General features: G+C 40.4%; 1 protein-coding gene across 2 annotated transcripts in view; it reads left to right on the top strand.

Moving 5' to 3' along the window:
* RIPK2 (receptor interacting serine/threonine kinase 2) overlaps positions 1 to 27,322 on the top strand; it is a 40,809-nt gene that overhangs the window by 4,853 nt on the left and 8,634 nt on the right. For both annotated transcript variants that reach the window (XM_073330636.1, XM_073330637.1), the window contains exons 2-6: positions 829 to 982; positions 10,647 to 10,802; positions 15,311 to 15,468; positions 23,004 to 23,053; positions 23,257 to 23,418. In XM_073330636.1, coding sequence (XP_073186737.1) covers positions 829 to 982; positions 10,647 to 10,802; positions 15,311 to 15,468; positions 23,004 to 23,053; positions 23,257 to 23,418 — 680 coding nt within the window. The remainder of the gene's footprint in view (positions 1 to 828; positions 983 to 10,646; positions 10,803 to 15,310; positions 15,469 to 23,003; positions 23,054 to 23,256; positions 23,419 to 27,322) is intronic.

Below are 27,322 nucleotides of genomic sequence, written 5' to 3'. Positions count from 1 at the left end.
CTTTTGATGTCTTTCAGGGCCATAACCAGTCTTGAGTGATATTTTTTTATTTGATAAGCAAGATTGGAAGACTTTTCTTGATAATCAAAAATAGTTAATTTGAGCCATTTCTCTTTCCCCTCTTTGGATAATTATATTTTCACTGGATGTATTTATCTTAACTTGTATTTTCCTAGGGTGCACTGGTGTCTGCTCAGTCAAAGACGCTAGAAACCTTTTGAATGCCATTAGCTCTGGCTCATGAGATGGATATGGAAATTCCCCACTTTACACTAAACAAGGAGTGGATATAATTGAAAATTCCCATTTGTAGTTATGGTGGTATCACAATATACCAAAAATACAAGGAGATACTAATTGTCACTAGAGTGATAAATTTGGAAATGTTAATGGCACCCATTATATTACCCATGTTTCAAGTATTCTAGTAATATGCCCAAGAGTATAAATACCAGAAAAACAACCTGCCACAGCAAGGCCCAATTATTCTTGCTGAAAAATTGAATTCCTGTTGTGGCATATCTATCAATGCTACTGTGTAGTAAAACGTAACCTGTGTGGTTTACATGTGTTTGCATCTATATATAGTAAGTAATCTGTTGTGAAGCATTTCGTGATAATTGTATAAAACAGTCCAGTAAAAAATAAATTGTAGTGTTGTCAATGTTTTCGTATAGTGAGATCTTAATTTTGTGAAGCTAATTCAGTGCACCTTTCATCTGTGTTTCTTTTCTTACCTTAAAAGTAAACATAATACATTTAAATGAACTAAATCATAATTGCAGGCTTCTTAGCACTGATTTAGTCATTTAATTTTTTTTCTTGCAGTGAAAGAACCAATCTCTTAAAAGAAGCAGAGATTTTACACAAAGCCAGGTTCAGTTACATTCTACCAATTTTGGGAATTTGCAATGAGCCTGAGTTTCTGGGAATAGTGACTGAATACATGACAAATGGATCATTAAACCAACTTTTACATGGGGTAAGTATATAGTGTTTTTCTAAAGCCTTTTGTTTGTCACTTCTAGTTGTTGCCGTTAAATGGTCTGTTTTGCGTGCATGAGGAAATCAAGTAGTAACCATTTTTTTAATGGAAAAAAGTATTGGGCCCTAGCCTGCAATTTACTCTGCTCAGGCAGACTGCTATATCTTTGAAGAGCCTCTTTGAAGTCAGTGGGGCCTTGTCTGGGAGCAGCAGCCTACCCCCATTAAGACCGTTGCAGTATTTGGGGCTTTAGAGAAATTACAGGGAAATGTTTTTAACTCACCATTCAATCAGCTGTGATTTGCAAATAATTAGAAACTCAATGAGAGCTCAAATAGTTGAACTCATTTCTGTACTGGTTTCAGAATCTTTGGTCTTTACTGTGCATGCATGCATTTATTCGTTACTCCTAGGGGAATCCTGCGCCACTGCGCATGTGCAGAATTCATGCCCTCCCCTCCCTCCCCTCCCTCCCCTCCCTCCCCCCATCAGATTTTTTATCTCCGCAGAATATAGATTCTGCCGGAGAGGCTCTGCAGTTATGCCTTTTGCCCACCAGGCGCTGCTTCGGCACCAGAAGAGAGGGCAATCGGCTGGCAGGTGAGGGCAGTTCTTTACCGCGACGCCAGGAGGCACGGGCAGGACAGAGCACGGCACACAGGGTTGCTGGAGGTCACAGACTGGGGTTCAGAAGGGCTAATGGGGCGGGGTAGGAAACAGACTGGGACGCAGGCTTAGGAGGTAGTATAGTGACAGCTTTGAGCCGGGAATGAATGGGAGGGAGGCTGCAGGGCCACATGAGGATGAGGCATGGGGATTGCATGGCCACATGGGGACAGGACGTAGGGGACGTACAGGGACGGGCAGATGTGCCTGACTGATTGGGAGAGGCTAGGGGTCAGCCAGGGTCTGCATGGGGGAGGCTCCTAACAATCCCTCCCCCCCCCCCCCACAAAAAAACAATACTTCTACCACCACACCCAACAACCTTCCAGGTTCACTCCCAGGCTCTTTCCCACTCTCTCAGCTCCTCCATTACCCCTGACTTCTTTGTCAACCCTTTGCACTGCTTCAGAGGGATGTGGGAAATACGTTTCTGTAGTCTAGTTTAAATGAATTACTCAAAGTTCTGTTTTTATATGCCTAGTAAGGAATCTACTGGTAAAAAAAAAAATTTCCTAAATTTTGTTGTTGTTGTCTGTATTGTTACAGACATGCTTCCTGAGAGGTATTTTGACATAAATTACCAAAATAATTGAAACCGGTGTAGTTATATTGTGTTGTTTTGACAAAATAAAATATCCAGAATTTTAAAATATTGTGCGCAGAGTTTAATTTTTCGGTGTGGAATTTAATTAATTTTTTGACAGGAGTAATTCATTCATGTGAATAATATGCATTCATTTTCTTTTTACTGTGAATAGTCTTTTAAAAGAAGATTATGACTCAAACTGATAAGTCAGAAATTGCAAAACTAAAACAGGCACGCAGTTGTGCTTTTTTAAAATGAAGGACTGAACTTTCATATTCAGTTTGTGAAACATACCCACAAAAGCTGAGAAATTCAATCATAACATTTTTAAAAGATAGTGTTTGTGTTTAGTTTTAGTGTAATCTAGCATCACTGGGAGGCAGTATTGTCTGGTGGACAGGGCATTCGATTGGGACTTAGAGGACCTTGATTCTCTTTTTGCAACTGCCAGTGGACTGCTGGGTGACCTTGGACATGTCATTTTGTCTGTGTGTTCCTCTGTTTTCCCATTTGTAAAATGGGGATATTATGCTTGCCTTTATGAGGAGGACATCTCTTCTTGGGATATTATGTATTATTTTCTGTAGCCACAAGTAGAAATTTTCTTTTTCCTCTTGGCTAGCTTGATTTGTTGGAACACAAAACATTGAATAATGGACACTTTCTGGAACTTTGGTGTAAATAGTACTGTTATCATCCTTTCCAGAACTTGTGCCCATTCTGTCATGCTTTTGGTTGCCTTCTTTTGATAATATAAAACCTTTGCCATCTCTGTGTATGTCACTGGCATTTGGTAGCTCAGAATGTAATAAGATGTGTTCAATTGACAAAAGATATTTGTCCTAATGTTGCCTAACTCATTTCCCTTAGACCTAGTATATCTAGTTTATATCTGTCAAGTTCTGTTATTTGGATCACTTTTCTAGGCTTATATAGTGTCCACATATAGGAGGGGTAGCACTCCCTAGACACATTTTCCCTCCTCCTCCAGGTCCCACTGTCCTTCGTTTACTCTCTCTACTTCCCCCAGTGGATGCACTTAGGGGAGTTTTCTGGGAGTAATTGCTCCCTGGCAGAGGGCTGGTTCTTCTTTCTCCCTGCCCCTTGTTAGAGGAGGGTCTGGCTGAAACAGTGGTCAGCCTCTCAGACCGTCCCTGGATAGGTCTTTACAGGCTCAGTTTCTGAAAGTTTATTGCGCCTACATAGGGTTTACATCCCCCTTCCTTCTTTCTGGAGTGAGTTACTTGGCTGTCAGCTGGGGCTGCTCTGGAAGCAGTGTGTTCTGTGGCTGTCTGTTCCTCACCCGGCCTGCCTCAGTTATTCATAGCCTCTTCCTGGTCACCGCCCCTTCCTATGGTATGCTTCCCCAAATAAGCTCCTTCTCCTCTAGGAGGAACAGGGGTACCTCATTAGTGCTGCACAGGCCCAGAGTAGCTTGTTAGCCTCCTTGCAGCTGGTGGAAGGGCATGTCCCTTCACACCGCATATTCTGCATACCAATTTAGGAGACAGCAAATTCATCAGCAGAGTAGCTTCCTTGTGTGTTTGGCCATTTCACATCATCATCTCTCATAAGTCTATTTGAATGGAGTTGAGTTGGATTGAGTTTTTGAACTGCGGGGTAGTGCAGATTTCCCTAACAACTTTGTTTCTTACAGTAGTGGCTTACTAGCAGGTGGGCCAGTGGACTGCCTTAAGTCTGGCTCCTACCCTTTGACCTAGACATGGATGCTAAAGTAGGGAGCAATAACACTGTCAGGGAAACTATTATAGGGAAACAAGGCATCAATGGAAAGAAAGTGGTAAAATGTTTGCTGATTTTTGTGGAACAAATGGCCTGATCATTGGAGGAAATATCTTCCTTCACCGTAGTATTCCTAAGATAACTTGGAGGTCACCAGGTCACAGAACAGGAAAACAAATGTATCACATCATAGTGTGGCTCAAATGAAGAAGAACATTTGAAGATGTACATAGAAGGAACGGGGCAGATATAGGGACAGACCGTGCATTAATGGTAGATATTTTGAGAATAAAAATAAAGATGACTGAACAACAGAGATGCCTACATTGTAACATCACCAATCTAACACAGATGACAATGCAATCAGAGTTTAGAATTGCATTTACAGGTGCTTGAAGATGATGGAACAGTAGAAGGCAAATGGAAATGGGAAAAGGAAGCTATCACTAAAACTTCTGAAGAAATGCTGGGATTCAGGAAGAAACACCACAGTGAATGGTTATCTGAGGATATATGACAGGAAATAAAAGATACCAAATTAAATAAACTAAATCAAGCAAGACCAAGAAAACAGACACATACACTCTCTCTCTCTCTCTCTCTCTCTCTCTCTCTCTCTCTCTCTGAGGAATATACCATAAAGAGTACAGGGGCCAAAATGAGTGCTATGAAAGACCAATCAGAACTTATAGATAAAGTGGCAATTGATGCACAGACCACTACAGCAGAAAATGATATGAAGACAGTATACCAACCGACCAATTCAAGACAGCAAGGGCAACATAATGATAAAGACATCAAAACAATTAAATATATAGAGGCAGTATTTTATTCAACTACTGAATGGAAAGCCAGTGGACATTCCCCCCGGATATAAAGGAAGGAGAAGATCTGGACATCAAACTAGAACCTGTCACCAGTGTAGAAGTAGAGAGGGCAGTCAATCAGTTAAAAACGGAAAAGCACCAGGTCCAGGTAACATTCCAACAGAGGTTCTTAAGGCAGACTTGAGGAAAACAGTAGACATTTTGATAGGCCCTTTACAAAATATATGGAAAGAAGAAAAGTTACCAAATCAGTGGAAAAGGAGTCATGTAGTGAAGCTGCCAAAGAAAGAAGACTTCAGTCAGTGTAAAAACTGGAGGGGCATAGAACAGATGTCTCTTGCAGGTAAGGTGTTTACAAGTATTATTCTAGGCAAAATCAAGAAATCCGTGCATAAGAACAGCCATACTGGGTTAGACCAATGGTTCATCTAGCTTAGTATCCTGTTTTCCAACAGTGGCCAATGCCAGATGCTTAAGAGGGAATGAACAGAACAGGCAATAATTCATCCCCTGTCATCCACTCCCTCCTTCTGACAATCAGATGCTAATAATACCCAGAGCATGGGATTGCATCATTGGCCATCTTGGCTAATAGCCATTGATGGACCCATACTCCATGAATTTATCTAGTTCTTTTTGAACTTAATTATAGTTTTAGACTTCACAACGTCCCCTGGCAAGGAGTTCCACAGGTTGATTCTGTGTTGTGTGAAGTACTTCCTTGTTTGTTTGTTTTAAACCTCCTGCTTATCAATTTCATTGGGTGACCGCTGGTTTTTGTGTTATGTGAAGGGATAAATAACATTTCGTTATTCACTTTCTCCACAGTCACGATTTCATAGACCTTGATCATATCCCCCCTCAGTCGTCTCTTTTCCGAGCTAAAAAGTCCCAGTCTTTTTAATCTCTCTTCATATGGAAACTGTTCCATACCCCTCATCATTTTTGTTGCCTTTCTCTGTACCTTTTCCAATTCTAATATATCTTTTTGAGATGGGGTGACCAGAACTACAGGCAGTATTCAAGGACTGGATGTATCATGGATTTAAATAGTGGCATTATGATTTCGTGTTTTATTATCTGTCCCTTTCGCAATGGTCCCTAACATTCTGTTAGTTTTTTGTTTTGTTTTGTTTTTTTTGACTGAGGCTGCCATTAAGCAGATGTTTTCAGAGAACTATCCACGATGGCTCCAAGATCTTTATTGAGTGTAACAGCTAATTTAGACACCACCGTTTTGTATGTGTTCTTAGGGTTGTTTTCTAATGTTCATTATTTTGCATTTATCAATGCTGAATTTCATCTGCCATTTTGTTACCCAGTCACCCAGTTCTGTGAGGTCCCTTTATAACTCTTCACAGTCTGCTTTGGACTTGAGTAATTTTGTATCATCTGCAAAATTTGCCACCTCCCCATTTTACCACCTTTTCCAGATCATTTATGAATATGTTGAGCAGCGCTGGATCCTTAGAGAACACTTCTATTTACCTCTCTCCATTCTGACATCTGTCCATTTATTCCTACCCTTTGTTTTCTATATTTTAACCAGTTACTGATCCGTAAGAGGACCTTCCCTCTTATCCCATGACTGCTTACTTTGCTTAAGAGCCTTTGGTGAGGGGCCTTGTCAAAGGCTTTCTGAAAATCTAAATGCACTATATCCACTAGATCCCTCTTGTCCACATGCTTGATGACCCCCTCAAAGAGTTCTAGTTGATTGGTGAGGCATGACTTCCCTTTACAAAAGCCATGTTGACTCTCCTCAACAAAGTGTATTTATGTATGTCTGATAATTCGGTTATTTACTATAGTTTCACTCAATTTGTGAGATACTGAATTTAGACTTACCGGCTTGTAATTGCCAGGATAGCCTCTGGAGCCTTTTTTTTTAAAATTGGTGTAACGTTACTATCCTCCTGTCATCTGGTACAGAAACTGATTTAAATGATAGGTTACATCCCACAGTTAGTAGTTCTGCAATTTCGTATTTCAGTTCCTTCAAAACTTTTGGGTGAATACTATCTCATTCTGGCAACTTACTATTTTATAGAGCTATCCATTAATCACAGTTAACTCAAGCAATTAATTCAAAACAAATTAACTCACTGAAAAATTTAATCGCACTATTAAACCATAATAGAATGCCAACTGGTTTTTTATAAATATTTTTCTACATTTTCAAATATATTGATTTCAGTTACAACACAGAATACAAAGTGTACAGTGATAATTTTATATTTTTAATCATAAATATTTGCACTGTAAAAGAAACAAATTATATTTTTGAATTCACCTCATACAAGTACTGTAGTGCAATCTCTATCGTGAATGTGCAATTTACAAATGTAGAATTGTTACATAACTGCACTCAAAAACTCCTAAAATTTTAGAGTTTACAAGTCCTCTCGATCCTGCTTCTTGTTCAGTCAATCACTAAGACAAACAAGATTGTTTATATTTATGGGAGATAATGCTGCCTGCTTCTTATTTACAATGTCACCTGAAAGTGAGAACAGGTATTCACATGGCACTTTTGTAGCCGGTATTGAAAGGTATTTACGTGTCAGATATGCTAAACGTTTGTATGCCCTTTCATGCTTTGACCACCATTCCAAAGGACATGCTTCCATGCTGATGACTCTCATTAAAAAAATAATGCATTAATTAAATTTGTGACTGAACTCTTTGGGGGAGAATTGTATGTCTCCTACTCCATGATTTTGCCTGCATTCTGCCATATATTTCATGTTATGCCAGTCTCGGGTGATGACCCAACGTATGTTGTTCGATTTAAGAACACTTTCATTGCAGATTTGACAAAACGCAAAGATGGTATCAATATGAGATTTCTAAAGATAGCTATAGCACTCAACCCAAAGTTTAAGAATCTGAAGTGCCTTCCAAAAATCTGAGAGAGACGAAGTGCAGAACATGCTGTCAGAAGTCTTAAAAGAGCAACACTTCGATTTGGAAACTACAAAACCAGAACTACCAAAAAAGAAAAATCAACCTTCAATTGGTGGCATTTGATTCAGATGATGAAAATGAACGTGCATTGGTCCGTACTGCTTTGGATTGTTATCAAGCAGAACCTGTCAACAGCATGGTAGTGTCCTCTGGAATGGTAGTTGAAGCAGGAAGGGGCATGGGACTGTTTAGCAAATCTGGCATGTAAATACCTTGCAATGCTGGCTACAATAATACACTTTGTATTCTGTGTTGTAATTTAAATCGATATATTTGAAAATGCAGAAAACATCCACAAATATTTAAATAAATGATATTCTATTATTTAACAGTGTGATTAAAACTGCGATTAATCACAATTTTGTTTTAATCTTGGTTAATTGAGATTTTTTTAAATCATTTGACAGCTCTACTATTTAATTTATCAATCTGTTCCAAAACCTCCTCTATTGACATCTGGGACAGTTCTGCAGATTTGTCACCTAAAAGCTGACATCCTCTGTAGATTCAAGATATAGGCACGGTTCAGACAGGATAAATCAGTTACATATCAAATAATAATCTTATGTATCAACATAGAACTGTTGATTGTATGACAGTCACCACTTTATATGAATTTTTTAGATTTCCAAAAATCTTTTGGTATAATGGATAGAACTGTTTTATGAACATGATTACACCACTATGGAATCCTTCCAAAATTTGTGGGGATCATTCAGAGCTTCTATGAAAATATGAGGTGCCAAGTAGTACGTAATAGTGAACTGACTAAACCATTCAAAGTCACTCTGGGCATCAGGCGAGGATTTCTTATGTCACCCAGGATCTTTTTACAGATAGTGGATTGGGTAGTGAGAGGGAGCACAGAACAATGAAAGGACGTACAGTGAATTTTCAAACAGAAATTAGACCAACTTGACTTTGTGCATGACATCAACATGCTATCACTTACCCATAGAGACATGAAAGCCAAAACAAATGATCTCCAGGCTTATGCACAATTAATAAGGTTGAAAATCAACACTAAGAAAACTTCAACCGTAAGAATCAACACACAACACCAATAACATTTTCTGGGCCTGACACAAAAGAGGTCCGATATTTCACATATCTTGACAGCATTGTAAATACAACATGCGACGGACTGACAGTATCCTGCACAATCCTTATGGAATTAGGATAAGGTTTAACTTAATTCTGTAAACTTTATTGAATTAGGTTTAATACTTTGGGGGTCCATTGTATTAAAAATGCAGTTGTGCATGTTTATTATGTAATTGTAGGTCACTCCTCTAGGAGGATGGGGATGCTATTGTAATTCCTCAGGTTATGAGCCCCTTTGAAGTCGCCCCTTAGTGAGATCTGTATATATTAGTTCAAAATGGATTCTCCATGGACTAACAGACAAAGAAAAGACTTTTGGATGACTATCCTGGTGCAGGTCCTTCTTGCTGGCCCAGCAGATGGACAGGATCTCTGGTCCATAGAGGCCCCGTCCTTTATGGAAGGATTAGATGGACTTCGCCTACTGAGGTCCCATAAGACTGTGGGCTTGTTCTGAGCTGAAGCTATGATGAACTTGAAACAAAAGGGAAACCGCTTTGGGGGGTTGGTGAATGCCAGAACCCATGTTAGGGTGATCTCTGGTAATTGTATTAGCATGCATGTAGTTGTATTATTAACATATTCTCTGTAATGTTTTTTTACCTTAAGAATAAAATATCCTTGCTTAAAAAGAACTGTGTGGTAAATTACAACCACGGGCAGTCACTCTGCTGGGAATAACACAGCTAAGGCAGGGAACTTCTCAGCGTGGAAATACCCAAGTGAGAAGAGAGTGAGATATAGGTCTCCACCCAAGAAAGGCAGTGGCTGGGGAGCTGCAAGCCTGACAGTGGGTACCCTGGCTGGACCACTGAGAGGGAACAGGGAAATGCCCTGATCTGTGACACAACAAAGTAGAGCAGATGAAAACATTAAAATCAGAGTACCAAAAGCCAGACATGCCTTTGAAACTCTAAAGCCAATCTGGAGAAACAGAAATCTTGCTTCCAAACTAAAAACTTTGAATATTTAACACTGTTCTAAAGTTGGTCTTACTATATTGTGCTGAAACTTGGAGACTCAAGACTTCACTATCTAAACTCCAAGTTTTAATAAACAGCTGACAGAATAATCCTCAGTATGTGATGGCTGGGGGAAAAAGAGTCACAAATAAAGAATTCTGGAGAAGGATAAAACAGAAGCCACTAGGACAAGAAATTCTGGAACGAAAGTGGAGATAGCTAGTAGTATATAGAGTTAGAAAACTAAATGACGTAAGACAGGAATTGGATTGGAACCCCTAGGGCAAGAGGCAGGCAATAAGGTAGACCAACGATAACACTGAACTACATAATATAAGCAGAATTGAAAACTAAGACTGCAGGAGAAGACCAGCAAAGATGAAAGGCAGTGGTGAAGACCCTGTGTTCTGCAATGGAATAGACAGGGTTAAGAAGATACTTGCCTGCTTTTGTAAAGCACTCTGAGTCTGTTGATGATAATATCTAAATCTTATCTAGAACTTTATCATCACAAGGTCATAAAGTATGTGTATTAGTAACAGCCTATATAATGATCATGAATTGATAGAGTATAATTGCTAAAGAACAGGAGCATAGTAATGAGTGATTAAACAGTTCGTAATGTTAAAACAAATACATAAATTAACACCAATCACAATGATTTGTCACTTTTTAAATTTGTGAATACAAGATGTAAAAAAACCTCTTCTCAAACTATGTCTCCTCTAACTCATAGATTTTTGTTAGAATATTTAAATGGATGATGATATTGTGATTTTTTTCTGGTTTTCTTTTTTCTTTGGTAGAAAAATGTGTATCCTGACATTGCGTGGTCACTGCGATTCCGGGTTTTGTATGAAATTGCTTTGGGAGTGAATTATCTGCACAACATGAGTCCTCCATTGCTGCACCATGATTTGAAGACCCAAAATATTTTACTGGATAGCGAGTTTCATGTTAAGGTAAGGTCCTGGTTATTTTAGTCCCTATATTCCTCTTCAGCGAGCACATGTAAGCAGGGGAATGGTTTCACCATTGTGGGGAACTTTCCTAGCTTATACACTATCCTGGTGAACTGGGCTAGTGAAAGGATCTGAGTCCTCACTCCCACTTCCTTTACCTGGAGGTCTTCCTGACCTCAAGGGCTCCCCTCCACTCTCCTGTCTGGCAGAGTCCTCGTAACCCCAACAAGGCTGGGCCTAGGATTCCTGGGGGGCTCAACCCCCAACCTTGTTGTGGTCACTTAGGGCAGGAGCTGGGTGTCCCCACTCCGGGGTGCTCTCTCTGCACTGGATGCTTCCCTAACCCATAGATCATTACATACAGTTCAAAGCAAATACAATGTATTAAACAGCAATCAATTTAAAAAAATAAGGAAAAAATGGGAAAGGTTAAAGGAAAACACATCACCCCACTCTGTGGGATGGGGACACACAACCAGCATCTCTGGAATGTAAGGGAAGTTCAGTCTGTTCCTCACAAGTCCCAGGCCTCCTTGTGAGGCCTGGCTGTGCTACAGGAATGCTGCGGGTCGGACACTTGTTTTGGCGGTGGCCGCAGCTCAGGCTTTAGGTGGCAGGACCCTTCTTCCTAGCGTTGCCCCCGGCCCGTCAGGGTTACGATCCCCCTCCAAGTCTGTCCTGTAAGGCGTCTTGGCTGGGGGCGTCTCCCTGCGCTGGGCCCGCTGCCCAGGGTCCCGCTCGCTCTCTGCAGCTACTCGCTGTATCTTGCTCCAGACTGTTCCAGCTCCACTCTGTCTGACCCAGGCAATTCCAGCTCACACGAAGGATGGGATCCCCTGGCTTCCTGACTCCCTGATTAGCCTGCCCGCCCTGTCGATCAGGCTGACCTGGAGCACTGGCCTCTCCCCATTGTTCCTGGGGACTGTCAGTCTCAGGGTCCTGATTTCCCATCGACCCTTCCCCTTACCTTTAGTACTGGGAGCTAGCCAACCAAAACACTCCCACTGAGTTCTAGTAAGGGGACAAGAGTCCCCTTACACATAGCAGAACTGAAGTGTGTTTAATATTTCAGACAAGGAGTGGGGATAGGAAGGGACAAACTTATACTTCTGTTCTGCAGTTGTGTCTTTGCAGGCAGAGCCCCATCTTCTTCAGTGAGGTTCCACACAGAAACAGGGATTGACTTGCATCAATCCAATTGCAGATTCCTGGCCTTTAGCAGCATACTGGCTTTTCATAATGTTGGCCTATGCAGTATGCCATACAGATGAAATAAATCAAAGTTAGTAGATAAGAAATTCAACTGAGATGAACCTGTAGATATCTGAAGGCATTATACCTAGGGAAGAAAACCAAATTCTCAGCAAAATTAACATAAAAGTAGTTGTGATTTCACAGGTTTAGTTACAGAAAAGGGGGGTTAGAGGTACTATGATAAGATAGTGTTAAGATAAGCATAATGTTAGTTCATGGTAACAAAATAGAGAGGAATTAGAGAAGTAATTAGGCAGTGCAAGAAATAAAAGCAGTGGCTAATATTCAGAAGTGGCAAAACTTTCTTATGAAAGTCCTTGAGGATAACCCTTAATGTGGTCCTTTCAGAGTAGAAACTCCTTCTAAAAACTACTCAAGCTCTGAAGTCAGAGGAACTCAAGTAGGCCCTGGTGGGTTTCCCATTCCCAACAACAGTGTAATATATGATGTACTGTCTTGCATCCAAATTGTCATTCTTCACTCAGCAATACTTAATGTAGCCTTAGAACATCTCTTCAAATATGCACGCTCTGGGTTTGGATAGTATGGGAAGGCAAGAAACCTACCTGGCAGATAATTCCTGAAGGAGAATTGATGAGGGAATTATCAAAGCCTTGGTTGCCTGTTAGGCTTTATATTCACCTTAAAATAGAACAAAACACACGTGAAATTGTTTCTCAGCCATCTTAACTTTAATGGTTTATTATGGACCTTTAATTCAGAGGCAAAGAAGAGGAAGTATTGGTGATGAAGAATCCATTTGTTAAGAAAACTGTTAGTCACTTTTAGAATTTGAATAGAAATAAAAACAGTTTGATAAAGTTTTGTTTCCTTTCATCAACAGTTTTAAAATTTGAAATGGAGGTTACGGAATATTTAGTATTACAGTAGTTGAGGGAGATGCTTTGCATTAAATTTGGATGGTTAATGCTTTAAGATTAATTTTTTACAGATGCTTTACATGGGGGTTAATTGCTCATTGCTTATTAACTAGCTCTCTAATTATTTGAGCTGCCTTTGGGTGGAGTGAAATGAAGATTTTGATAACTGGCAAAAAATGGAAGGAGCAATATTGGATACATCTGCTGTGTATTATAAAAAAGGAAGCAGTGAATATATGTAAAATATGCAGTCATACAGTGTGTCTGATTGCATCAGAAATCTGCTAAATGAGTAAGATTTCTAAAGGGTTGAATTACAATGAGACCAAACACACACAAGTGCAGTATGCAGATTGGTTTTAAAAGCAGTCCCTCCTCCCCCAATGACCTCAAAAGCTAGTCAGGAGAAAGCACTTGCAGACAGGCCATGTACTCCATGACACAATGAAATCAAGTGCATTACAAGCACCTTATTTTATTCTGTTCTCATGAAATATTCTTCCTTCACTTCCACCTGTCCTACGTAAATACACACAACTATGGCCCAGTCAGTGACATAACACGAGTCAATAATTATTTTTGACTTTTGTTTTCATGTATTCTCCAGGAGGCTCATATCCATAGATCTTAATTGTTGCAATGTTGTCCAGGCAGCCTTGCTCAGAACCCTTTTTTCCTCTCTTGTGTGTACCAGGAAAGTGGAGAGTTTATAGTTCGCTTCATCTCCTTGGATTCCCACCCATTGGCCACTGTGAGGAATTCTAGGCATCCCAACTGGCCAGCCTACACTTCTGGTTCCCTCTCCCCCATTCTGGAAGCTAGATTCCAGCTTTTGCTCCCTGATCCCCTGCTGCCTGGTTCCATGGAACAGTGTGGGATGCTGTGACAGGTTGCTATACTCACTGCTGGATGATGCCACCTCTTAGCGGTTCTGGGGATTACCTTGGTCACTGAAACGCCCATTCTAGTGGTTAAACCCCATCAGTTTCTCCTCTGCAGCTGTTCTTGCTCTCAAGAGCTGCAGCTGTCCTCTCTGTGATTCGGCCTCTGACCAGGTCGCTCAGCATTCCCCCCTTCTGGGGTATAGTCCTTCAAAGTCTCTGTTACTCCCATAGTGACCAAGGCAGTCTTCCATTTCAGTACCCTGCCAGTGCCACTTTCCCAGTGTCAGGTAGAAGAACATGGGCCTACTCTCTACTCCGGGTTCCAGCCTAGGGACCCTACAACATGCAGCCAAGGTCTGTTCAGTCCCCAACCTTGCTGCTTATTCCCTGAGCTGCTTCCAATCCTGGCATTCCCCCACTCTCTGGGGTTTGTCAGTCTCTCTACTCCCTCTCCCTCCTCCCAGGGAACAATAGTGGGCTACTTGTCCCACTTGTCGATAGCCCCCCAACACATCTCCCTTCTCCCACGGAGTGACTGTAGACTCCCTCCCTGCAGTCCTTCCTGCTATCAGCTCCCTGGCTTTAGAACCCCTGCCTGTTCCCACACAGGTTCACTTTCCTCTCAGACTAAAAGGTTATTTGGCCCATCTGGCTTCCATTAACCCCTTCAGGGAAAGTGTGGAGGGTAGAAACCCCATCACAGGTGCATGCATTGCAAACCAATTAACTCTTAGCTTGTAGGGAAGGACAGAGAGTAAGAAGCAATTTCAGACACATCCCAGCCAGACATGGAAACAGCAAACAAAATATTGGATGCCTGTCTGCAGCAAAATGGCAAATTTCACAGCCAAAATTATGAATTCTATGGCATCTTGGAAAAACACTAGATTCCATAGCTGGGGAATTGTAAGGTCCAAGGAGCTCTGATTGAGATGATATGAACTGCATCAGTCTCTGAGTTGTTGTTTTTGGATAGTGCTGCATCGTTTTACACTTAATTAATGTTTTCAAGATTTTTGTTCCCAACCATAAGGGCTAGAAACATAAGTGTTTGGTCTTTGGAAATGAAAGCTAATATTCTGAAATGCGGTTTTTTTAGCAAGGGTGAATCCACAGCCAAATCTCAGACTACATGGGGGTGTTTCCCACAGGGAGCAATGGGAGGGAACATCTTTTTATTCTATTTATTTTGTACACCACCTATCACAGTGAGGTCCTGGTCCATAACTAGGGCCATTAAGTGCTATGTTAATTCAAATAATAATAATAATGTGCGTGACAACATGAACCCTGATTTGGGAACATTTTCTGAATCAAGGTTGATGTTTTTTGTAGCTAGCAGAACACCATAGCTGCTTTCATTTCAAGTGGGATGGAGGGTTTTAAACAAACTCTTCATTCAGTTCTATTTTTGACAACTTGCACTAACATCAGTGCATAGATGGGACCTGTTGTTTTCTCAGAATGACAGATTTTTGTTCTTTACCAGATTGCGGATTTTGGTTTATCGAAATGGCGCATGGTGTCCACATCACAATCACGAGGTGACAAATCCCTGCCAGAGGGAGGGACTATTATCTACATGCCACCCGAAGACTATAATCCCAATCAGAAAACCCGTGCAAGTATAAAGCATGATATATACAGGTACTGCCTGTTATCCTACAGTGAGCATTGCAAACTGAAAAGTAAAAATTGTCAAAGAAACTCGATTATAATGAATCAGAACACATTATTTTGGGACACTAAATGGATAAAGTAAAATTTTTGAAAACCTCTTTCCCTAGCAAACATTAGGACAAATATAATGCCCTAGAAATTAGGGGAAAACCAGGATAACTAGACAAAGGGGATTGGTTGGAGTTAACCCAACGTTGTTTAATTTTGTGAACATCCCACAAATCAGGCTTGCAGGGAATAGAATTACCCTGCTGAAAACAGGATGGATGGGGGGAGAGAGAGAATAGGTAGCAAAACAAAGTGCAAGCATCCAGATGAACAAACTGTACACACCTACTTGAAAGATCTCTGTTGCTAATGTCCAGAGATTAATGTAATTTGCAAGACAAACATGGAGTGAGAGAAGAAGCATTAACTTAGAAAAGGTCAGGAGAAAAGACAGGCAAAAACAGAGTATACATCAAATAGAAATTAATATAGGAGTATACATCAAATAGGGACAGGCAAAAACAGAGTATACATCATATAGAAATCCAGGGAGAGCTACTCCAGTAAGCTCTTGAATGGCACATATAGAGGAATGGCACATATAGAGTAATAGTACCTATAAAAGAAACAACAGAAGTTGCTATCTACGTGTAAGAGATACAGTAACTCCTCGCTTAACATTGTAGTTATGTTCCTGAAAAGTGTGACTTTAAGCGAAATGATATTAAGCAAATCCAATTTCCCCATAAGAATTAATGTAAATGGGGGGGTTAGGTTCCAGGAAAAAAATTTTCACCAGACAAAAGATTATATATGTATGTATATACGCAATATAAGTTTTAAATAAACAATTTAATATTGTACACAGCAATGATGATTGTGCAGCTTGGTTGAGGTGGTGAAGTAAGAGGGTGGGATGTTTCCCAGGGAATGCCTTTCTGTGAAATGATGAACTAGCACTCAGCTGAGCCCTCAAGGGTTAACACGTTGTTAATGTAGCCTCACACTCTACAAGGCAACACAAATGGAGGGAGGGGAGACAGCGTGGCAGACAGAGACACACACCCTGTGTGTGAGAGAGATGTGTATTGCTCCTTTAAGTACGCTGACCGACTCGAGTACATTGCCTCTTTAAGTAGATCAGCAAGTTGAGACAGAAGGTGCTGCCAGCAAGCTCTCTCCTTCCTGAGCCCTGTTGTGTCTTGGTTGTTCGTCCCTCCCCCCCCGCCCCCCTTCCCCGCTCTATGGAGATGGGGTAAGTGGGGAGGCAGGAGCAGAGGGGAGGGGGACACCTTGACATTAGCCCCCCTCTTCCCCCACCCCTGCACAGCAAGCAGGAGCGTCCCAGGAGCAGCACATGGCTGTGCGAGGGAGGGACAGCTGAACTGCCAGCAACTGATAGCCTGCTGGGCAGCTGCTGCACAGGGAACTTACATGAGCGGGGAGCTGATAGGGGGGCTGCCGGTCCAAGCTCCCACCAGCTAGCTCCAATGGACTGTTTTTTCTGTGAGCAGTGGACAAAGCAGGCAGTTGCCAAACAATGTTATAAGGGAGCATTGTGCGACTTTAAACGAGCGTGTTCTTTAATTGATCAGCAATGTAACAATGTTAACCAGGACAACTTTAAGTGAGGAGTTACTGTACGGAACAAGCTAGCAGAGAAGGGTACCACCTTAAAACCTGCCTAAACAATCAAGGAGGGGATTGAGTGGAGGAAGTGGATGGATAACAGTTGACAGAAGGCCTATTACAGTCAAGCGTAGTTTTTAAGAATATCTATTAAGGTTGCATTTTTGCTACTTGAGTCATGGATTCCATGATTTTCATATATTTTAAAAATATCTAGGAGTTCTGACACTTTGGGACTCCTACATGTAGGTGTCAGAGTAGCAGCCATGTTAGTCTATATCCGCAAAAAGAACAGGAGTACTTGTGTCACCTTAAAGACTAACAAATTTATTTGAGCATAAGCTTTTGTGGGCTGCAGCCCACTTCATCGGATGCATAGAATGGAACATAAAAGAAAAAGATTGATATATATATATACACACACACATACAGAGAAGGTGGAAGTTGCCATACAAACTGTAAGAGACTAATTAAGATCAGCTATTATCAGCAGGAGAAAAAAACTTTTGTAGTGATAATCAAGATGGCCCATTTGGACAGTAGACAAAAAGACAGTAGACAAAATTGAGGATACTTAACTTAGGGAAATAGATTCAATATGTGTAATGACCCAGCCACTCTGTCTCTATTCAAACCCAAGTTAATGCTATCTAGTTTGCATATTAATTCAAGCTCTGCAGTTTCTCGCTGGAGTCTGTTTTGGGGGCTTTTCTGTTGCAAAATTGCCACTCTTAAATCTTTTACTGAGTGGCCAGAGAGGTTGAAGTGTTCTCCTACCAGTTTTTGAATGTTACAATTCTTGCTGTCAGATTTGTGTCTATTTATTCTTTTGCGTAGAGATGGTTTGGCCAATGTACACGGCAGAGGGGCATTGCTGGCACATGATGGCATATATCACATTGGTAGATGTGCAGGTGAACGAGCCCCTGATGGCGTGGCTAATGTGATGAGGCCCTATGATGGTGTCATTTGAATAAATATGTGGACAGAGTTGGCATTAGGCTTTGTTTCAAAGATAGGTTCCTGGGTTAGTGTTTTTGTTCTGTGGTATGTGGTTGCTGGAGACTATTTGCTTCAGGTTGTGGAGCTGTCTATAAGCAAGGACTGGTCTGTCTCGCAAGATCTCTGAGAGAGTGAGGGATCATTTTTCAGGATAGGTTGTAGATCTTTGATGATGCGCTGGAGAGGTTTTAGTTGGGGACTGAAGGTGACAGGTAGTGGCGTTCTGTTATTTTCTTTGTTGGGCCTGTCCTGTAGTAGGTGACTTCTGGCTCTGTCAATCTGTTTTTTCACTTTGACGGTGGTGTCAAGGTTCCTTCCCCACTCTGAACTCTAGGGTACAAATGCGGGGACCTGCATGAAAACCCCCTAAGCTTATTTTTACCAGCTTAGATTAAAATTTCCCCAAGGAACAAACTATTTTCCTTTTTTCCTTGGACTTTATTGCCGCTACCACCAAGCGTCTAACAGATCTATAACCGGGAAAGAACCCGCTTGGAAATGTCTTTCCCCAAACCCTACACCCCCTTTCCTGGAGAAGGCTAAATAAAAATCCTCACCAATTTGCATAGGTGAACACAGACCCAAACCCTTGGATCTTAAGAACAATGAAAAAGCAATCAGGTTCTTAAAGGAAGAATTTTAATTGAAGAAAAAAAGTAAAAGAATCACCTCTGTAAAATCAGGATGGTAAATACCTTACAGGGTAATCAGATTCAAAACATAGAGAATCCCTCTCGGCAAAACCTTAAGTTACAAAAAGTCACAAAAACAGGAATCTACATTCCATTCAGCACAGCTTATTTTTTTAGCCATTTAAACAAAACAGAATGTAACGCATATCTAGCTAGATTACTTTCTAAGCTTTAAGATTCCATTTCTGTTCTGTCCCCAGCAAAAGCATCACACAGACACAGAGAACCTTTGTTTCTTCACCCCCCTCACCCCCCACCAGCTTTGAAAGTATCTTGTCTCCTCATTGGTCATTTTGGTCAGGTGCCAGGGAGGTTATCCTAGCTTCTTAACCCTTTACAGGTGAAAAGGTTTTTCCTCTGGCCAGGAGGGATTTTAAAGGTGTTTACCCTTCCCTTTATATTTATGACAGGTGGGTATTGTAGTTTTAAGAATGCTTGATAGAGATCTTGTAGGTGTTTGTCTCTGTCTGAGGGATTGGAGCAAATGCAGTTGTATCTTAGAGCTTGGCTATAGACAATGGATCGTGCAGTGTGTCCTGGATGGAAGCTGGAGGCATGTAGGTAAGTATAGTGGTCAGTAGATTTCTGGTATAGGGTGGTGGTTATGTGACCATCGCTTATTAGCACAGTAGTGTCCAGGAAATGGACCGCTTGTGTGGATTGGTCCAGGCGGAGGTTGATGGTAGGATGGAAATGCTATGGGTACCCGCATGGCCTCACAGTATGCCAACATTTTTATGGCTGACTTAGAACAACGCTTCCTCAGCTCTCATCCCCTAATGCCCCTACTCTACTTGCGCTACATTTATGACATCTTCATCATCTGGACCCATGGAAAAGAAGCCCTTGAGGAATTCAACCATGATTTCAACAATTTCCATCCCACCATCAGCCTGTCCTTGCAACAAAGCCCGATGTCTCTACGCAAAAGAATAAATGGACACAAATCTGACATCAAGAATTGTAACATTCAAAAACCGGTAGGAGAACACTTCAACCTCTCTGGCCACTCAGTAAAAGACATAAGGGTGGCAATTTTGCAACAGAAAAGCTTCAAAAACAGACTCCAGCGAGAAACTGCAGAGCTTGAATTAATATGCAAACTAGATACCATTACCTTGGGTTTGAACAGAGACTGGGAATGGCTGGGTCATTACACATATTGAATCTATTTCCCCATATTAAGTATCCTCACACCTTCTTGTCAACTGTCTGAATGGGCCATCTTGATTATCACTACAAAAGTTTTTTTCTCCTGCTGATAATAGCTCATCTTAATTAATTAGCCTCTTGCAGTTTGTATGGAAACTTCCAACTTCCACCTTCCCTCTGTGTGTGTGTGTGTATACACACACACACACACACACACACACACATCTTCTTACTATATGTTCCATTCTATGCATCCGATGAAGTGGGCTGAAGCCCACAAAAGCTTATGCGCTAATAAATTTGTTAGTCTCTAAGGTGCCACAAGTACTCCTGTTCTTATTACATATAGGTGTATGGATGCAGTGGTAGGAAATGAACCAGTTTCAGAGACTTAGATGCCAAGCCGAAGCCTGGGCTTCCAGGAAGAGAGAAAGCACTAACTTCTATAATTAGCTCTTCCCCTTGAGGTGCAGAGGAAGCACCTGGCATTCCTAGCAAGAGGTCAGGGAGAGAGAATGTCCCTGTGACTCTCACCTTTTGAGAGGTGTGACTGGGTGGGGCAAGAAAGAAAAATCAGGAGCTCCTCCATTGGAGGAGCAGGAGAGGGAGTGAATATTGCAGCAGGCCCAATCTATGCCTATGGTTTTTAGAAGGATGTGGCAGTATTGGTTAGGAGTGGGGAAGAGCCGGAAGAAGTTGGTTAGGAGAGATAGGAGAGAGAGAGAAAGAAAGAGTAAGTTTAGAGGGAAACTGGACTGAAAAAGAGGTTTGGAATGAGGGAACAAGGAAAGAGGGAGAGATTGTCCAGAAAGAAAGGAAGAAGAAATTGAGAACATGGGTGGAAAGAAGGGAGAGAACCCAAAGCAAAGGAGGAGAGAAGAAGACAGATGAAGGGAGAAAGAAGACAGGAGAAGAGAACATCCATTGAAAAAGAGAGGCAAGGTGGAGGAAGTAATATTTTATTGGACCAACTTCTGCTGGTGAGAGAGACAAGTTTTCCAACTACAAAGAGCTCTTCTTTGGGTCTGAGAAAGGTCCTCTGAGCGTCACAGCTAAATAAATAAACAAACAACAGATTGTTTAGCATAGGTAGGTAGTAGTTAAACAATCTGTTCCACTTTGTATTTAGCTATGATGCTCAGAGTACCTTTTCCAGACATGAAGAAGAGCTCTGTGTAGCTCGAAAGCTTGTCTCTCTCACCAACAGAAGTTGGTCCAATAAAAGATATTCCCTCACACACCTTATCTTTCTAATATCCTGGGCCCAACACAGCTACAACGCTGCATACTAAAGAAGAAAACAGAAGCAAATCAAGCTATACAATGGAAGGAAAGAGAAAGGTGTGGTGAGGGAAAGAAGAACATGAGCCAAAGGAAAACAAATAAGAAGTTGCAGACTACAATGTCACAGAAGAGATGATAGTGTTTAATTATATCATATCTCAGATTGAATGGGAGAGTGATGTTGGGGGTTTCCCAGGCTCTGGCAGAGTTCATTCACCTCTGTGAATGCTCTTAGGCCTTCCTGTCAGGGATGAGTCTTTGTGACTTCTGTACCAGTTTGACTCAGTTACTCTTGTTGAAAAGCAGAATTTTTGCCTTTAAAATCCACTGCTTTGTACCAAATGTCCGGGACAGCGAACTCTCTCTTAAGTCACTACTCAGGGGACCAACAACAAAGGGTTGCTGCATATAAGTAGTGTTCTGCTCCACCTTTATTAAAACTGTAGTTATGAGCCTATTTCTGCTCCCATTGAGATTAGTGGGAAAAGACCCATTGATTTATATATTAACACGATTAGGTTTAGTAAATTTGGAGTTATTTCCACATGGTCTCCTGAAGATTCTTCTCTGCAGAGTGAATATGGCATGTATGACACCTAACCCAACCAATCTCTGTTTATGTTCAGAGTCCCAACAGCCATACTTTATGGACAAAAATATTTATTGAATTACTTTTCACTCCTGTTAGCGCTGCACCGGTAACACAGCTCTGGAGAGGGAGCTAGATTCTATTTTGACTTACCCATAATTAATAGAATTATTAACTGAGTTCCAATTGCAGGACCACATTTTTTTCCCTTGTTTACCCTTCACAGTCTGTTTAAAGGCTTTGCACAGATGTAACTAAGGATAGATGGTGGCCTGCTGAACTAATATTACTTTAGGCATGTCTGTGCTACAAAATTAAGTCAACTTATGTTAGGTCAGCCTACAGCCACCGTGGTAATTAAATCTGCTCTTCCTGTCCACACTATACTCCTTCTGTTGGTGTGCATCCTCGCCAGCAGCGCATGCACCAACTTAAGTGGAGCACTGTGGGGCAATGAAAGCCAGATCCCCAGTCCTGCCGCCCCGAGGCCTGACCCCCCAAGCTGTGAGCCCCACCACCCTGGGGCAGCAGGACTCTGACAGTCAGCCCTGGGTCGGCGGGGATCCAGCTACCAAAGACAGCAACAAGCGATGTAAGCAACTCAGTGTCTACATGGACACTGCGTCGATCTAACTACATCAGCCTAATCACTATGCCTCTCCTGGAGGTGAAGTTATTAGGTTGGCCTAGTGCGTGAGTTAAATCAGCAGGAGGAACATTGTAGTGTAGACGCTTCTTTAGTTAGGTTGACGTAAGCTGGCTTATGTGGACCTACTCAGAGGTGTAGACCGGGCCTGTGAAAGAAAGCCCTCTTAACACTGAGAGCCCAGGATGAGAAGGGCTAGCCGTTAGAAAAAAAACTCTCGACTTATAAACGGATTTTTTTTATGTGAAATCAGTGAGGTCCTTAACATAGAACCCCAGTTCTTTGGTTTTTCAAAGGCACATATGGCCACCATAAATAAAGTTAGCTCTAGCACGTTGTTCTTTACTCAGTACTTTCCCTGTTGTTGGTTTTCATAACATGTATGAAGGGGCACATCACTATAGTCAGCCGTTTAAGTTGGTGTTGTGCAAGTTTATTTTAATGTTTTGTATGATGCTGAGTGCGTTGTCAGCATAAATCATAAAGTGTTCTAAAGTAATGCACATTTTTACTTTAATAGCTATGCCATTATTATGTGGGAAGTGATGTCAAGAAAACAGCCCTTTGAAGGTGAGAATGTGTTCTTTAGTTTTCTTTTATAGCCTTATTTACATTTAGCTAAAGCCTATGTACAGTAATCTGAAAACAATTATTTTGGCATAATTACAACATCCCTAATTATTGTCTGCGATTTTAATGTATCCTCCTATAGTAAACAATAACTATTTATAGTACATATATTTATAATAAATGCTTGATATCTATTTTGACAGAAGTTATAAACCCCTTGCAGATTATGTATAGTGTGTCACAAGGACAGCGACCAGACACTAGTGAAGAAACTTTATCAATAGACATACCCCACCGAGTGCTGATAGTAACATTAATGGCAAGTGGATGGGCACAAAATCCAGATGAAAGACCTTCTTTTTCAAGTGAGTTTACTTGCTTTGTATAGATTAAGTGAAAAACCATACCCCCAAAAATACCTGTATGTTAATACAATATTGAGATTGCTTAGTTGCAAACACAAAAAGGAAATGTGAACAGCTGTATCCAAAACAGCTTTAACTCAGCCTTGTCAAATATCCTATAGAATTTACAGTTTACATTTAACAGCATATACAGTAACGTTAAGCTACTCATGCGAGAAGTCAAACTGTAATAAAAAATGGAACATGTACAATGCTGCCAGGTTTATATAGTAGTTGGAATCTTCAATTTTATATTTCCTGTCTTTTTGTGATTAATTGTACAACCTTAATATTTATTTGCACTTAATTTACTGTTTGTTTTTGAAGGGGTGGGAGTTTTAAAGAGGAAAATAATTAGAGAAAAACAGATAAAATAAGGCTAGTGGAACTTGTAAGCAATCAGAGGTGTTTTGTTTGCTGAACTAACAGTGAGCCCTGGATTATAAATTCCTCTTGAACAAAACTGAACCAGCCTTTTACAAATAAACTTTTAACCTTTCATAAACAAATGTGTGTGTGCCTGGAACACACCCATGTTCGGGGGAAGCCATGTGAAAACACTGCCCCACCTTCCAGAATGAGGGGCTGCTGTTGCAAAAACCTGTTCAGCCCACTTCACATCTAGCTCATCAGCTCCATTGCACAGTAGTTCTGCTGCCAGTGGGATTTCATGGCTGTGGAATTGGCAGCTGGTTCTGCCCCTAAGTGCACCCATAGAATTAAAAATGTCTATTATGCAGGCTCAGTACACAACTCCCAAAGTCTTAGTTTTTGCTAAATGTAAACCAGTTTGTTACAGTTCATGCAAGACACTAGTGCCAACTTTCAGACCACCAGCATATTGCTACGGCAGTGTTCAAAAAGTTGTGGCTAGATTTATTATATTTTTAAAACACTGGAAACAATGCTTTCTGGGTTTCCCCCTCCTCCCTCACTCATTTTGCTTATACATTTCCCTCCAAATCACCATTAGGTAGAGAGCTGAGACTAAGTGCAAATGAGCCTAAAAGGTGAATATTATGTGGAGAAATATAGGAAACTGTAATGTAAAAACATGTTGTAGTCTTTACTAGATCAGTCCCTACCACCAATTGCAGTGATAATCGGAAACTAATTGTATATTTAAGACTTAAAGTGGCATTTGACAGATGTTAAATGTTTATCAAACTGACTAGATGACTCACTCTAGTTATAAATATCTTCTATGCTTCTCCCTATAATGCTGTCAGGTTTTACTATGAAATCCTATCTTAATGCTTTTAGCTCTTTTACAGTGAGTCCTATAACCTGGAACACTGCATTCAGAAGGCAAACATGACATTAAACATCTATCTATCTATATATATATATTAGAGAGGGACAAAGCGAGGAGGAGTTTGGTTTTGATTTTGCAAATCCTTGTTTATCAGGCTTCTATCTTACAAAAAAAAAAAGGTCAGGGGGATGGGGGGAGTTATACCTGGGTCCCATTTTATCCATTATCATCTCAGTTCAACATAGAGTTCTTCCCCCACACACATTTTTAGTTTTAGCCCATTCCTAACATTGATTACAGCCAGATTGTGTAATTACATGCGTACTTGTATCACCTGACTGTCCATCTTGTGAATGTGAAAGCTGAGGGCACACTTTTAACTCCCATCTTTGGAAAATCTGATCCTAAATGTCCAAGGGAGATGCCAGATTATCTTGTAAAAGCTTAAAAGTAGCAATCTTTAATTGTTCAAAATTTAAAAGCCTTGATGCTTTTCTTCTCCCCTCCCAATTGGTGTTGTAGAATGAAGACGGTAAGATTGTGCTGGGGTAGAAAATTGTGTTTTAGAGGCTCTGTGACAGTTTACATGCCTAGACTTGCAGTTTTCCTTTTAAAAAAAAAAAAAGTGCTTTCTTTTTTAAAACTTCCCCAATATGAAACTCTAAACCTTTCTCTCTCAAACTGAGGGTTGCAGCAAATTTAACATTTCAATTTCTAGGGTGGTTGGGTTGCACAGTTGCTTCATTTCTCTAAAAGTGTTGCTGGTTCTGTTCTTTTGAGCTGGAAAGTGTTTAGAAAGTTCCTTTCCAAAGAGCTCAGAAAGCAGACTGTTTTGACAATTTCAGTTCCTTCATTGAAGCTGGCAGGAGAGAAAAATGAGGCATACTTATGTCCTTAATCTGAACACACACACGCAGCATACTAGTGGATGGTTCAATGGGTAACTCAGTCTAGTATTTGGGATTTACAACCCTTTGTTTGGATTATAGACAAGTCTTTGAATGGTCTTTTAATATTGGTGGATGTTTTGAAATTAAATGTCTGTTTTAGACAGAGTCCAGTTTGGGGCCTGTGAACTTTTACCTTGTCTCTTGTTTTAACCCAAAACAAGAAATACGTCATATCACAGCTTTTTATAAAAGCAGAGAAATGTTTCTGTGCTTTTATACTACTTGGGTATTCTTATTTTGTAATGAATTGCATCAGCTAAAATGTAGTTTGTAGTGTTAGCACAATGTTAGAACTGTAAGGGTTGTTTAATTAATGTTATAATTATATTTATCTAGGTTACATAATCAAAGTAGTATGTATCTTATGTGCCTTCATAACAATAAGTAACCTCACTTTGTTTTGTAATAAAAGGAAGAAAACAGGTGGTTTTATTTAAGGGGAAAGCTTTTTCTGCTGTCTTATGGTAAAAGCAGAATTTTCTGCCCAGTTTACTTTTACTTCCCTTCATTTTGGATTGATCCTTGTAAGTGTTGAAATGTCTACTTTTTTACTTCCTCTTTATATTTCTGTCATACTCATTGATAGTAAATTTGGAGAATTAGTGATGCCTAGATAATTGGTTACCTTTTCTCTGACTGCATCCTCACCATTTTTAAAGTATCTTGCTCGGTTTCTGGAAAGTGCTTTTCAGTTTGAAAGAGAAAATTGAGAAGCAATTTTGCTCATAATCTATCTGTAATATGTGGGGATGTATTTTTTGTTCACTCAATATGTTTTCCTCTTAGTGCATCCTTGTAATGCTCACTATTGTTCATAGGAATTGTGTGTGCATCAAATATCATATCTTTGTTTCTACAAATTCCTGCCTTAAAACACAGTGTGCATGATCAGAAATAGCTTCTTATCTTCCTTATTTTAACTTTTAAATGATTCTATGGATCATTTTGCAAGTTTTCTGTAAAATATTTTTCTCTATTGATTGTTCTATAATTGTTTTGAAATATTGATAATTATATGCTGTCAAATGGACTCTGAGTTTTGACATGTTATATCATGAATGCCCTGAAGGGATACAGTAGTTTAAACTCAAAATTTGACCCACCTTGAAGCTTTTGATAAGGAATATCTCCAAATTCTAAATATCTTTGTTGTTCTAGATTAGAGAGTTCACCACACTATTGCAAAGGAGGTGAAGGGTTGTTTTGTTTTAAACCAGCTACTGTTTACATTATGTTGGCCTTATACCAGAGAGGCACTTCATGATGTTTTACTCCCTCTGGCGACTGTTCAGAAGCAGTCAACTACAGAACGTTATTCTTGAGAGTGCCATTGCTCAAGGAAGGAAATATTTTTTTAAAAAATGTAAATTTGGTCTCCATTAGAAAAGCCGGGGGGAAAGTAAAAGACATAATAATTAGAGGGGAAAATTGGTTGTAAGCTTTCAACAAGTATCACCAAAAAAATAGAGACTAAATTAGAAAAGACAAAGAGCTAGATTATCAGCGTAAATCAGCACAGCAGTGTCAGTTAGGTTTTGCTTAGTCATGCCAGTTGAGGATCTGGTTCCAAGTATTTAATAGTTCCCTTTTAACAAAATTATGCAGAATATTGTAAGATGGTTGTAGAAGTTGTGGGGTTTCTCAGGCCCTTCTGTTTGCT

Source organism: Lepidochelys kempii, chromosome 2 (genome assembly GCF_965140265.1).
Source record: "Lepidochelys kempii isolate rLepKem1 chromosome 2, rLepKem1.hap2, whole genome shotgun sequence".
NCBI classification, from domain to species: Eukaryota; Metazoa; Chordata; order Testudines; family Cheloniidae; genus Lepidochelys; species Lepidochelys kempii.
Note: the sequence above shows the minus strand (reverse complement) of the source record. Positions and strands in the feature narration are given on the sequence as shown.